This window comes from Adiantum capillus-veneris, chromosome 4, assembly GCF_014529385.1.
Source record: "Adiantum capillus-veneris isolate H3 chromosome 4, ASM1452938v2, whole genome shotgun sequence".
NCBI lineage: Eukaryota > Viridiplantae > Streptophyta > Polypodiopsida > Polypodiales > Pteridaceae > Adiantum > Adiantum capillus-veneris.
Genome location: NC_140934.1, coordinates 46,145,215 through 46,159,573, shown reverse-complemented (window position 1 = coordinate 46,159,573; position 14,359 = coordinate 46,145,215). Strand labels below are relative to the sequence as shown.

The window sequence follows — 14,359 nt, the reverse complement described above, 5'->3', positions numbered from 1 at the left end:
CGGCTCGGAAGCTAGAATGCTCCGAGCAGACGCCAACAACCTGTAGGCCCCAAAATTGGCATCCCTTTCGGTATTTTTTTATTCTTTAACAGAGGGAATAAAATCTGTGATCTCCTACAAGCTGCCCCGCACAATCTAGGCTAAGAAACACCTGTTCTGGCCCGATTTCGGTAGCATAACTGTACGAGGACGCTTCGCAGCCAGTATCCCCGCGCAATAGGTGACTTTCCTGATGCATACGGACACTTTGCCAAACCTGGCGAGAATCTGCAGCACGCTGAATTCTCTGTTTTCTGCCCCCAAAATGCACCAGTTCACCTGTACAGCGGTTCCCTCGCGTCCCCGACGATATTAGGGTCCGTTTAGGGCCGAAACCCTAAACCTGCAAAAATACACAGCAGGCTGTAATTCCCTGTTTTGGGCTCCGTTTCGTGTGCCGGTCGCATCTCTAGCAAGACCTCGAGCTCCCGCACCTGTAGGGCTACTTGCCCTTTGAATCGGACGAGATTTCTGACGTGAAACCTCTCCGAATTCACCTGTACCTGCGGGGGATTAGCTGCTAGCTAATCCAATACCTGTGCAAGAGGCTCTTGCCTCGGCAATCGCGCATGAACCCACATAACTGTACATTGGTCAAATGAAACGTCCACTAGTGGGGCATAACATACTGCGCGTAGGGGAGAGAGAGAGAGCAGTGCGTAGCGTGCAGGGCATCACTCCTAGCACCGCACTGTACAAAAGAGGGAAAGGAAGCACTCCATAGCTCTTAACCTGTGACAAAATGCAAAAGGAGGCCCTTTCCAGCTTAAAAATTCAGCATTCATTTTTCTGGAAGAGGCAAGTTTATGAATTTTTGCCACTCGTCGCATTTACAAGCATTTTCCCATTTCGGGTTCGCCGCTTAAAAATCTCCCGATTGGTCGCCCAGTTGACTTCGCGGCAGAGTTGTAAAATGTTCCCCTAGTCATACCGGAGGTAAAGATGCGAACACATTTCACAGCCCAAAATAGCAGTTCCCTTAGTTTTAGGAAATGATTTTGTTGGGCTCCCTGTGGTCATCTGACCATCTATTCTCATTGGGACCGCATCCAAAAGTGCAATGTGGCCCAACTGTCGGATACTTTCTGTTGGTAGTCATACCTTGACTTTGGGCCTTTATTGAGTTCACTTCCTAGTATCCACCAACTTGCTAAGTGCGACGGGGGGACCTATATGATCGTGCTCTGAGCCTAGACATCCTCTTACCATACGAATTCCAGTGCCGACCACCACCCATCTACGGATGAAACTACCGTTCACATTGGCCATACAATGTCCGACCGTTTGCTACTTCAAGAAGAGGGTCTCAAAAATAAAACAAAATCCATTGGAAAGAAACCAGCAACTAAAGTTAGCAGTTGCCACGTCCTCGTGACATAGTTAACAGTTGCCACGTCCCCGTGACAGTGACTTGGGTGGGACAGTTGGCATCTTGGCGGGACTTCCTTGTCGGACCATGCACCAATGATCCTCATAGTGACAGATAGGCAGAGGCAGGGGAGCACGATGCTACGCATCCTTGAGAGGGTCTTGCTGGACTCTGCACTCAGAGAGCGAGTGGAGTCTCTTTGGACTGAGAGCTTGGACATGCAGGATTCTCCTGCTGACAGAGTGGCCTCAGGACTAGCTCAGCTTAGTCGTTTCTTTCTCAAGGAGTCTTTGACTCACCTTACTGCAACGAGAGAGGAGGAGCAACGTCTCAGCCCTGACAATGCAACCGAAGTTTGCCAATGACAGGTGTAATGGCTACGTCCCTACTGGGTGCAGCTAGAATTGCCTCTGCTAGTGGTCCCATCCAATCGGGTGTGATCTCGAGCCGCACCGCCAATTCAGGTGAAATGAAGTTGGCCTTGGCTCCTCCATTAAAGAAAATAAGGGCTTCTTGGTCTTTCACTTTGCCCCAAGCTCGGCAAAGTTCTGTACTCTCATCAATCATGCTTGGGTCATTACCCATGCAATCTGGAACCACTCCTGCTTTTATCTTGCCTTTTCGTCCACGTTCCTCAGCTGCTTTCGAACCCTCAGGCCTGTCTTCATCCTTGTTGTTATGTTCTTTCGGTGCCTTTTTAGGGCACTTCACGGAGATATGTCGAGTTTCCCCGCATCCAAAGCACTTCCCTTCTTTCATGTAGATAGCTCTTTCCCGAAGAGTGAGCTTGGGTCGTGCATCCTTTTCTTTCTTTTCTGGGTGGCTCTTCCTCTTTCCACTTTCATTGTTCGAAGTCTATTTGGTCCTTTGTGTCATGATTTCATCTGTGGGGTAGGTCAAACTTCTTGAATGGAAGGCAAAACCCCGTTTCGCATGACTCATCAATTCCTGAATGGAATATGACTTTTGCTTTAAGCAGTGATCTTGGATCTTTGTAGGAAGTTCCAAGGTAAACCGCTCAATCTGTTTTTTGAACGAGATCTTCTTAAATGAATAGGCTGGTAGAAAAGAGCTCCAGAATCTCTCGCAATATGCGTCCAATGAATCTCTCTTGGTCATCCGAAGATGGTTCCAAGCAGTTCGTATGTCACGTTCGTACTCCCGAGTCAACCAGGAAAAAATAAAAAGCCTTTTAAATTTCAGCCATTTAACTGGCGCTTTCTTATTCAATAGAAGCGTGGACCACCAAGTTTGAGCATTTCCCCTGAAGTAAGAGGTAGCCCTCCGAATCTTGGAGTGCTCTGAGTAACGCCCTCTAGAGAAAGCTATGTCAAACTGCTGTATGAAGGCCAAAGCCTTCGAAGCATCTCGAAATCCAGAAAACGTGTCAAATTTAATTGACTGTCCACCTTCTTTAAACTCTCGGGCTTTCTTGCTTTTATCTTCTAGAAAGTCATACTGGTTGGCTGTGTAAAAATTATGCTTCCTTGCATAAAATTTGTTGTCATCGGAGTTTGAACTATCCGAAGACGAGTCCTCTGTAGAGCTGTCCGAAATTGGGTGAGATTTAGACTTCTTTGCCTTTTTCTTGCCCTTTCCTAAGCTTTGCTTTTTGCTTCGCTTTTTCCCTTTTCTGTCTTCTTCGCTCGAGTCAGAAGAGCTAGAAGAACTATAAGAAGAAGAAGAAGAAGAAGAAGAAGGAGAAGAACTAGGTACTCCTTAAAACTGCACACGCTTCTTCTGCTTTCTTGCCGAGGCAAAAGCAGATTGACGACCCAAATAACCCAGGAAGTCAGTTCCTTTCTTCTACTTTTTGTCGTGCTTTTCAGTTTCGTTTTGCGCGTCAAAAAGCTGAGAAATCCGTGCATCAACCACCTCTTCTAATTCTTGCTCAAAAAACATCCTTGGAGTAGGAGGTTTCTTGAGTGTGGGTTTGAGGGGTGGTTCTGTGGTTTGCTACCATTGTGCATACACCTCGTCGAAGGAGGTCTTGGTCATAAATTTTGCAAATTTCGGGTCCTTTGCAAAATTTAACATTATCTTTCCTGCATCGTCGACACTCCATCTCTTCAAGCTCTTCTTGAGTAGGCCGAGGCGGGCCGTACTCCTTGTGTAATTCTTCTTCGTGATCTCTTCCCGCATCTCCAGATGCAGAGGAAGTCGACTGATCTCTGTCTGAATCCATAAGTGCCGTGTAAAAAGGATCGGATTTCCCGGTAGAAGAGAAATCGGTCGCGCTTTGATATTACTGTAACAGACTTGGACACTCCAAGTCAAGAATCTACCGCGACACGACAGGAATTCACTTCAAAACAGTTCACAATTTGATTCGACACTGGCCCAGCGGAGTTCCGTGCCTAGAGATATTGGCACCAAAGACTGGAGCCCCTTTCGTATTTCTTTTTGTATTAATCTGCAACTTAAAGTACAAGGGAGTGGGAAGGGAGTGGGAAGCTCTCACTCTCAAACTCTGCGTCCAGATGCTCTGAGAAGTGGGAGGCCTACCCACACTTATAAAGGTTTTATAAGGGGTGCCAAAAGCAGAGTCCCAAAAGCTGTCCCAAAATCAAAGGCTTTCAAAAATAGAAGCAAAGCTTTAAAAGCTCTCTCTCTTTCTTTTTCTTGCAACTTGCGTAGAATAAAGCAAGTCAAAAATCTGCCACTGCTGCCGTAAACAGCGCCGCAAAAACGGACTTCCGTACACTGCTGCCACGTCATCAGCCCGTGATTTCCAGGTAAAATCAAAGGCTTTCAAAAATAGAAGCAAAGCTTTAAAAGCTCTCTCTCTTTCTTTTTCTTGCAACTTGCGTAGAATAAAGCAAGTCAAAAATCTGCCACTGCTGCCGTAAACAGCGCCGCAAAAACGGACTTCCGTACACTGCTGCCACGTCATCAGCCCGTGATTTCCAGGGCGATCTGCAGGGGTATCCGCTACTGCCACGTGTCATCATTTCTGCGGGGTAAGTTCATGCAGGGCAGGTGTGTGTGTACACAGCAGCCATGTCACCAGTTTGTGACAAGAAGTATGTTCAGTCAGTTCTTTTCTATTGGCACGTGGTGTCCGTCTTGTGGCACTCCCTATCTCCGCTCTCACTCTGACCCACATATATCAAGCCTACTCATCTCTCCCAACAATACGAACGAGGGGTTGAATCTCCTACCTGAATAGGACTGCCACACCTCCTGACCCCCATCCTCTATGCGTTGATCACACATCCTACCTACAAGTAGTTTCCCAATGGTATCCCGTCACTCTAGGTAATGTGCCGCCAAGAGTCTGATGCGTTTCCAAGTAAAAAATAACGTCTCTTTCATTAAAGCTATCCTCAAATGCGCCTACATCTAGCTTCATTGATCCATTACAATTCCATGCTGCCATTTTAAGGCTGGTCCCATAGGTCTCGCACTGTCATGCGGTGCGCTTTTCCAACACCACTACTCTCCCTCCCTTGTAGAAAGCAATTTTCCCTTTCTCCCTCACCGCCTTGATCTTCGGCATCAAGTCTTGCATGTGTGCTACCTGTGTTAGAGTGATGTCATCACCCAAAAATACCCGAGTTTGCTTGAGTGTTGGTCTCTTCCTCATGAATACCTTCCTAGTTTCCAGTGTAGGGAAACGTATAGTGAGTGCTCTTTCCTTGGGCCTTGCATTCTCATCAATTCCCTTCTTGCCAACTCTCCAAGCACCTATGTGTGTGGGTTCAAAAATACCCATGCGCTTCAAGAGCTCTTGCACTTCTTCTTCTACTTTTCCAGTGTCTTTGAGACCTGTGACATGCACATGAAGGGCTCTAATCTCTCTCTTTTGCACCTCGGCAATTGTCATATTGATGATAGTGGATGTCGCTGTGGCTTCAGGCATCTTATCTTTTCCTTTCTTTGCGTCCTCGATCCACTTTTCATCGCTATCAGCCTTCTTCTATGTTTTGAAAAGGTGCTCAGTCCATGAAGAGGTTGTTCGCGCCTTCTGCTCTTCCTCTTCCCGTAGAGTTTTCACTTGCTCCTTAATGCTTTCGAGCTCCTTTACCATTGAGGGTTGATTTTCTCCCTCAATTGCAGGGGTATTTTTGCAAGCTGCGAGGTCTCCCTTAAGTGCTTCGATCAATGCATCCTTTTCATTCATGCATTCTTCCATTTTTTATTTCCAGGATTCAAACATAGCAAGTGCATCCTCTAGCATCATGCATTCATTACATTCACTTCTACCCTCACAATCGTCTGCATTTCAGCTTCAATGAAGTGTACATCTTGTCACGTTTACTAAGCATCTCTTTGTCCAATTCTTTCCTCATATCTGCATACGTAGCTTTTTTGTAAGTCTCCGCATTTGCATACAAGTCTTTTTCAATGTCACCCTCAAAAGGCTCAGCCCCCCCTTGATCATCACTTGTACCTTCTCATACATTAAGTCATCTTTGACTCTAGACAACTTCTCTGCTCATGTGGTGGATCTGATACAAAGTCAGAGTAACAAGATGACAAAATGACAAAATAAAATACTATGGAATCCTAAACTGCTAGGTGTGGACTAAGCAGCTAAACAGCTAGTTGGGATAGCTAGATCACAGGAGATCCAGCATCGGTCGCTGGTAGATCTCATCAATCTCCTCCATGGTCAGTAGTCTGACTGGGCGTCGTGCATGTTGAGCCAAAGTGACCTGAATCCTCTGATGCAGCTCCGTCGATGCTGTGTAGTCCTCCGCAATCGTGGGTGTCTGGATCTCCCCATCTCAGTCGCTTGGTCGATCAATATGCCTCTGGTGTAAAGCGACGAGCTCTGCTGTGGTAGTAACTCCTCCGGGTGTCCAGTGGCAGCTCTAAAGAAGTCTGTGGTCTGTCTCTGAGACTGGCTAGCCTCTCCTCTCATCAGGCTCTCTCTGTGTCTGCGCAGCTCGAGCAGAAACAAACCCAGGCATCTCTGATCCTCGTACCGCATGACTCTAGAGAATGGTCCACTGATCCTCGTACCGCATGACTCTAGAGAATGGTCCAAAGCCCTCTTTGAACAAGCAATGGAAGCGGCCTCGTATCTCGTAGTAGACGGGGAAGTGGCATGTGTAGTGCAACTCTGTCTCAGGCTCGATGTCACACAGGGGGCATGTCTTGGCCTCCACTGGTACTCCATTGTATCTCCCGGTCTTGATCCGCAGCTGGTGTGAAGATGTGCATATCTAGCCAATAGCACATCGTATCCCATGAGACAAGTGGGTGTCCATGTATCTGGGCCTCGTGACAAAAGCATCCTTCGTAAGCCCCATACGAAGGCAACCTTTGCGCTTACAAACAAGCGGATAACACAAATGGAAAGGGAGATGAAAGAATGGAAAGCAGAGACGGAGGGATGGTGGAAAGAGAAGGCCAACCTTCTTCAAATGTTTCTCAATGAAGGCGCACAATGGAAGAAGGAGAAAGAGGACTTGCACGTAGAGCTACAAGCATTTAAGGCGGATTCACAAGCACTTAGAGAAGAGGTCACAGCCTCAAGCGAGAGCTTGCGGATAGAGTAAGCAGTGGACTGGAAGAAGGGGAATTCCAATCCTCGGTGATAGACAAGATCAAGGTCATCAAGGAGCAGGTACGGATGATCACAGAGGAGGAGAAACAGAAGGTGGTAAAAACGTCTTTGTGGATGGATGTGATCACGAAGACGCAGAAGAAGGCTGATGAGGCCGAGAAATGGATAGAAGTCGCTAAGAAAGGAAAAGGGAACGAAACCACATCCGTCTTCACTCCTACAATCATCAACATGACTCTAGAAGAAGAGCAGCGAAGGAAAACTAGAGCCTTGCATATAAGAGTAACCGGTCTAAAAGACCGAGATGATGTGGAAGGGGAAGTCGAAGAACTTCTCCGCATGATGGGTAGTGAGGCTACTCACACAAAGGCATGGAGGGTAGGGAAGAAGACACAAGGCAATGGGGAGACTTCAAAAGGGAGAGCTTTAATCATCCGTTTCCCATCCATGGAGGCAAAGAAGCTACACTAAAGAAAACGGGCATATTCCTTGGAGATGACCTCAGTCTCACACAGCTTGCGCATATGAGAGAGGTAATGCCAGAGATTAAAGACGGCCTTCTACAGAGATGGCCGGGTGGTGATTGTAGAGCGGCGCTCCACATGACGGTGCGAGACCTATGGGACCACACTCAAAGTTGCCACCTGGAATTGTAATGGATCTGTGCGCCTTGATGTGGGTGCTTTTGGGGATAGTTTTACGGGAAGAGACATCGTCTTCTACTTTGAGACACATCAGGCCCCTGGGCGATCTATGCCTCACATTAGTGGATATAGATGGGAGACAGCCTGTAGACAGAAGACACGATCAGAGCACAGAGGGCGGGGCTCAGGAGGAGTGGCAGTGTTATTCAGGGAGGAGTTGCAGCCATTGATACATACAGCCTGCAAGGATGAGCTAGCTAGGTACATGTGGGTGAGATTGAGAGCAGAGACAGGCAGATATCTTTACATTGCTATTTGCTACTTTCCTTGGAGCATGTCAGTTTATGCACCACCCAGAGGACAGTCCCTCTTCTTATTCTGGATGATGACATATGGGAGTTCTCTAGAGATGGTGACATCATCATTCTAGGGGATTTCAATGCTAGGACTGCCCATCATCAGACAGTATTTTATGATACTTCAGAGGAGATGCTAAGAGAGATGGATGTTGCAGAGACGGGCCTATCCAGACTATCACAGGATGGAGAACACACTGAGTATGGACGACACTTGATAGACATGGGGACTGCACATGGATTGGCCATCTTGAATGGCCTACAAAGATTTCCCGCCGCGGGGGGTTTTACATGCTTTCCACACAGACATGGAGCCAGCACAGTGGACTATGTAATGGCACAACCGAGCCTCATCTCTAGTATCCAGGACCTCACAGTTGGACCCAGACCTGTTGGTGTGGTAGTGGATCATGCTCGTGTCGTTGGCCATTTCTTTTTAGTTTAGTGTAGCACACAGGCTACGGGCAGCAGCCCCTACTCGCTACACCTTCACACGGGAGACGGACTCTGTATACATAGATGGGATCTACAGACGCCTGTGCACTGAGGAGCCAGGGCGACCTCTGGAGGAGCTTACTACTATACTGACACAGATACTACATGATGCAGCAGCAGAGGCATACCCACATACCCAGCCTGAGCAGAGACGCCGTTCGGGAAGCATGCCCCAGAATAGTTGGTATGATGAGGAATGCTGGGACACTAGAGCTAGACTTCAGAGGGAGGTGCTTTTGGGAGACATCACTCATAGGTAGTCACAAATTGACTTCCGACGCCTAGTGCGGCGGAAGAAGAGGGCATTTTTGGCTCGCTTAGAGCAAGATCTATACCAGCTATTCTTGAGTCAGGACTCACGAGAGGCATGGAGGCTCTTTCATGAGCACCCCCCCCCCCCCCCCCCCTCCCCCTGCCATCACTTCTACAGAGGCTTTGGGCCAGTATGCATCATCTCTGTACACAGTTCCTGAGCAGCCCCCCCCCCCCCCCCCCCTCCCCGATCCATGCCCACACACATGTGCTTTTTCACCGTTGAGATGGTGACGAAGGCCATTGACAGGATGAGGATTGGGAGAGCATATGATCATGATGGCTTAGTGGCTGAGCATTTTACACATGCCAGAGATTTACTAGCAGAGCTTCTTGCAGTTATGTTTAACCGTGCCATGTGTGAGGGCTTGCTTGATACTTGGAGCCTATCTACTACTGTACCTATCTTCAAGTCGGGAGACTATGGAGCCTGGGAACTATGGCACTATTACGATTGGATACACATTGGCACGGTTGTACGCATCTATTCTTGAGCAGCAGCTGAGTAGATGGGCAGAGAGGGAGGGGATACACGCAGGCAGGCAGGTTTCAGGAGGGGTTTTGCTACTCTTGACCATATCTTGACACTCAGAGCCATCATTGAGGAGGGCAGATCACGTGGGAGACGGATCTATTGTAGCTTTGTGGATTTCCGCAAAGCATTTGACACAGTGCCTAGAGCTAGATTGATGCGCAGATTATAGCAGATGGGAGTACCCACAAAGCTCATTTGGGGGGTCATGGCATGATACAGGTCAGTAGTGGGGCAGGTACGCACCCCAGAGGGTCTATCCACACCGGTTTACTCCACTATTGTGGTGAAGCAGGGCTGCCCGCTCTCTCCTACTCTATTTGGTATGTATGTAGATGAGGTTTCTGACTACATTAAGAGAGATGGTGATAGAGGTGCACAGCTGGCAGGGACATGGATTCCACTATTGTTATATGCTGATGATGTTGTGTTGATCTCCGACTCTCCGGAGGGGATGCAACGTTACTTGGATGCGCGAAGAGAGAGAGAGAGAGAGAGAGAGAGAGAGAGAGAGAGAGAGAGAGAGAGAGAGAGAGAGAGATATTAATGTCTTCAAAAGGCCAAAGTGACCCGTGAGACCAAAAGTAACAACCGTATCAGATATGATACAATCATCTGAGATAAAGCATAAAAGGAAACATCCTAGATCCTAAAACAATCCCAGCAGGAAAGGTAATGAAGCTGGTAGGCAAGTAGGATACAAACTCATGTTACAAATTGTAGAACGGGGGTTATGGCAATGAGGAGGACACACTAATTGGGGGAGGGGGGGGGATGAGTCATCTTGTGAACTTTCGCTCCTCCATGGGGAAAAGCTGAGGGCTCACCTAGTTTCGGATGATACACGGAGATGAAATGAAATGAAATAAAATGTTATATTAACGTCTTCTAAAGGCCTATGAGACCAAAGAGTTACATCATGGTGAATCTGATACAAGGTCTGAAGAAAAAGAAAAAGAGTAACTAAATAGAGTTCTATATGTATATATATATATATATATATATATATGAAATGAAATAAAATGTTATATTAACGTCTTCTAAAGGCCAAAATGACCTATGAGACCAAAGAGTTACATCATGGTGAATCTAACCTAATACAAGGTGTGGAGAAAAAGAAAAAAAAGTAACTAAACAGAAACACCACTAGAGTTGTAAAAGGTGGGTATCCAGAGCCTAAGAGGTACATATACAAAAAAGTGGGCGTGTATCTCAGAGAATAGATACAAATGGTGGATATGTGTATCAGAATCCAGAGATGGCTCGCATCGGTCGCTGCATGACAATGTCGATGTCCTCCATGCTGACCGAGTCTACAAAAACCGCCTCTCATGTCCCGCCAATATAGATTTGAGCCAATGTAGATCTGATCCTTTGCTGCAACCTCCTCCGTTGATGGGAGTATCCCCTTATCCTTGGCCTCCTAGATCTCCTTATCTCTACTACGTGATCACTCAGTATACCTTTGCTAGTGATGTGCCCTGTATCCCACCTCTCTAGCTGGTCTCGTCTCTGCTCAATCTTTGGATGGAAGAAATTTGTGATCTGTCTCTTGGTGTTTCCCTTGGTGTGTGAGCCTCTATCTACCGGAGATTCAGCGATATCGAGCAGGGTTTCAGAGAGAGAGAGAGAAGCTCCTACCACAAGTGCTTCAAACAAAGTATGCTTGTGGGTGTGGCAGCAAGGATAGGCGTCCTGGATGAGATGCACCAGAGGTTGATAATCATCCATTACCAGGAAAAAAAGAATGATATCACAAGGAAAGAAGCAGAGAGAATTTTTCAGCAAAGTGGCTTCAGGAGGATTGAAGATGGCATGCGCTTGCACATCACGCAATATACTATAGACCACCTTAAGGCTAGCGTGTCAAAAGGCAGGGTTTAAGTCATCTGCTCATGAATACTATGTAATGCTTATTGTTTCTGTAGGTATGTGCCTTGAGTTGAAAGTGCGTGCAAGTTTCATCACGAATCTCAAACCTCAAGAGCCCGACAAAGAGCATGAAACAAGTCCAGAGGCTGTAGACGATCAAATGAGAGATACAACAAAACCTACAGAGGGAAGAGCATATGCAGACTCAGACGTTGAGGAAGAAGCTAATGGGCGCCCAGTAGAAGAAGTAGAAACTGTGAAGGAAATGGTAGAAGCGGAGGTGGTTTCAACACCACCAGGGAGTCCAAAGCAGCAGGAAGTGGGTGTCCAACAAACGATAGAAATTGAAACCGTTACAAGTGTCAAAAGGAGGTTAGAGTTTGAGAAACCCACAGAGCAAGCTCCAGAGAAAGATGTGGAAGCTCAGGAAGGTCAACCCGCAGAACGAGCTCCAGAGAAAGATGTGGAAGCTCAGCAAGCTCAACCCACAGAGCAAGTTTTGGAGAAAGATGCGGAGGCTCAGCAAGATCAACCCACAGAGCAAGTAATGGAGAAAGATGTAGCAATGGCTGCTGCAGCTGAAGCTGTGCCAATAGTCGATATTACTGCGGGGGAAGAAATTCAGTTTGTCCCAAATGCAGCAATGGAGCTACTTGGGCCTGAAGAAGCTATAGAGCCTGTTCTACGATCCGATTCTCCCAATGAGCCTCAATCTCAAGTAAGCATATTACCTTTGGAGCCTGGCAGGGCAATAAACATGTAAATGGGTGTCTTAGGTTGGGTTTTCTTTTGTTTTTTGGACTTATTTTCCTCACATCTTGTGAAGGTTTTTGTCAGTTCTCTTTACTCTTATCTCTCTCTTGTAGATTCAGAATTCTCTTTACCTCATTATTTGCAATGAACAATTTGAGGAGCTTTTTAGTTTGTTTGTAATTTTGGTTTTGGCCCAATTTAGTAGTATTTTAATGCATTTTTCAGATATGCATACAATTTGGTTTCTTACATTGTTTTTTTTTGGGAATTGTTTGTTAACAGGGTCTTGATTTCTTAGCAGATTCAAACGAACCAGGTTAGCCTATTTTTGTTGCATTAATTGTACATAAGAACTTGGAGGCAATGTGATTAATGGGCTTTGGTGTATAGGAAAAATTAGTGCTGAGTTTCCTTCTCGGCTTCATTGTGAGGCATTCTTGTGCCATTTTTCCTTAGGGTTGCAATCAGGTGTAGCAGATCACAAGCACTCTCGACCGACAGATCGAGTCAGAGAACAAGGAGTGACCTGAGGGTGAACCACGGTTGAACTAGGCGTTGGGAATGAGCTTTGGCCTATCTTCTTTGGCTTTCTTGGGCCATTTTTTCTTAGGGTTGGAGATCATTTTCATTGTGATCCGCTATGCCTATTTTCAACCATAGATCTACCTCAACCAGCCCGTGGTATCGGCCTCGCTGACTTCAACGGCCGAGGCTGCAGGCAAATCTCAACCATAGATCCCCTCCCTCAACCACCTCCATGCCAGTTATAGACATTGCTGACAATGAGACTTAGAACCCATAAATCCTTGTGTTATAAAACGCAAGCCATACATACCATATTATCATTTCGAGAGAGATATTATTGTGTATTAATTTTTGTTTTTATTGTTATTCATTTGTAGTAACTGCATGTAGAACCTTGTCCAAGTTGTTTGATAGTAATTTCAGGAAATGGAGCAATTGTGGGCAATGGACCATTGAGTTATAGCTCGTACGACACAGATTCTGAGCATTTTGGGAAGCTCATGGAGGATAAAAGTGGCTGGGCTTCTCGAACAAGGTATGAAAAGAATGTTTACATTTAAAGGTTGTGCAACATAGGCATGGAACCTTGAGCAATTAGGCGAATGATATGCATCTGAGGTGTCTAATAGACGAGCTGCCACTCAGTAAACTGCAAGAACCATCTATGGCCTTAGGATAGCAACATAGATGTGCCATTGATGACCGAAGCCAACCATATCAATGATCACAGAAAAATGACCACATAGATGGCTGTAGACGACCATAGATGGCCGTAGGTGACCACATATGTCAACATAGGCGACCGTACCGAAGCCACGCACGCACACGCACCTGCTCACATGTATAGGCGCATGCACATGCCCGCCTGCACATGCACACAGGTCTCTTAATTTGTCTTTGTCTACAGGATGACCAGGGCTTGATGTCACATAGATGTGCTCAGTGACTTAATTTTGGGTCTTCACAGGGCTGTGGCACTTTACTTGAAGGAGAAGTTTGAAGCTCAAGGCATTGACGAGCAACATAGATTAAGTCTTCATAGCCTTTTAAAAGGAAGGCGACGGAAAGAGGTAGCACGTATGTTTTTCGAAATTCTGGTGAGTCCTTTGTCTCTGGTGAGTGACTTGTCAAGCATATAATCTGGGGTTAATTGTGATTGATTTTATTTTGCTGTATGATGAGTAGGTGTTGAGGTCCAAAGATTTTATTCAAGTGGAGCAGCATCATGGGGTCTCGGAAATTCTTATACAATCCACTGAACGTCTGATGAAAGGCAGTTGGTGAATTTCTTGAGCCAGATTTAGTAGCAATCTGTGTGTGGATGAAGACATGTATCTGGTGTCATTGGGTGAATATGCATATGGCTACGGACATGCGAGCTTATCTTGTACATATGGGGCATGAAAAGACTTGCTCAGGGGCAGGTGGGTCATATAGTGGCTTGTAGTGGAAAGTCTGATTGTTGGTGTACATGCTGTTACATAACCTTTGTACATGCCATTTCACAGTAGATATTATGCAAAAAGCTTGTACAAAAACTTGCCTTCAGAGAAGGTTTTGTAAGTGTTTCAAGTAGCCTTGGTATATAGGCATTACCTCTTTTGTTTGTTGATTACATGCACAAGGAACATGCATCTGATAACATTGGCATATTGTCTTCTGTATCCTACAACTGAGTAGTTTAGTATTATGATTGATCAAGCAGCCAATGACAAAAGACCAAGTGGGAAAGCCAATAAAGAAAAATTTAGTCTTAACGAATTAAACTGCACAAGTACCAACTCGACCAACACAGCTGTAGCTTCATTCATATCGCATAAAGGTCGGGGGTCGTGGGGTAGCCCTCCCCCCCAAGTACATCTACTCTTCTTTGAGCCGAAAAATTTGCCTACAACCGTCCGATGCTCGACACAGCTTCACTCTAGAATTTTGTTTGTGCCTTCCAAT

The 14,359-nt window shown here is 46.1% G+C and overlaps 1 protein-coding gene across 1 annotated transcript in view; it reads left to right on the top strand.

Annotated features, from left to right (window-relative positions):
* Window positions 1–14,027, top strand: part of LOC147459088 (uncharacterized) — a 46,448-nt gene extending 32,421 nt beyond the window's left edge. The window contains exons 9-13 of the mRNA XM_086510429.1: window positions 11,191–11,852; window positions 12,170–12,203; window positions 12,836–12,947; window positions 13,380–13,509; window positions 13,598–14,027. Coding sequence (XP_086366555.1) covers window positions 11,191–11,852; window positions 12,170–12,203; window positions 12,836–12,947; window positions 13,380–13,509; window positions 13,598–13,696 — 1,037 coding nt within the window. The 3' untranslated portion in view covers window positions 13,697–14,027. The remainder of the gene's footprint in view (window positions 1–11,190; window positions 11,853–12,169; window positions 12,204–12,835; window positions 12,948–13,379; window positions 13,510–13,597) is intronic.
* Window positions 14,028–14,359: the final 332 nt, after the last annotated feature.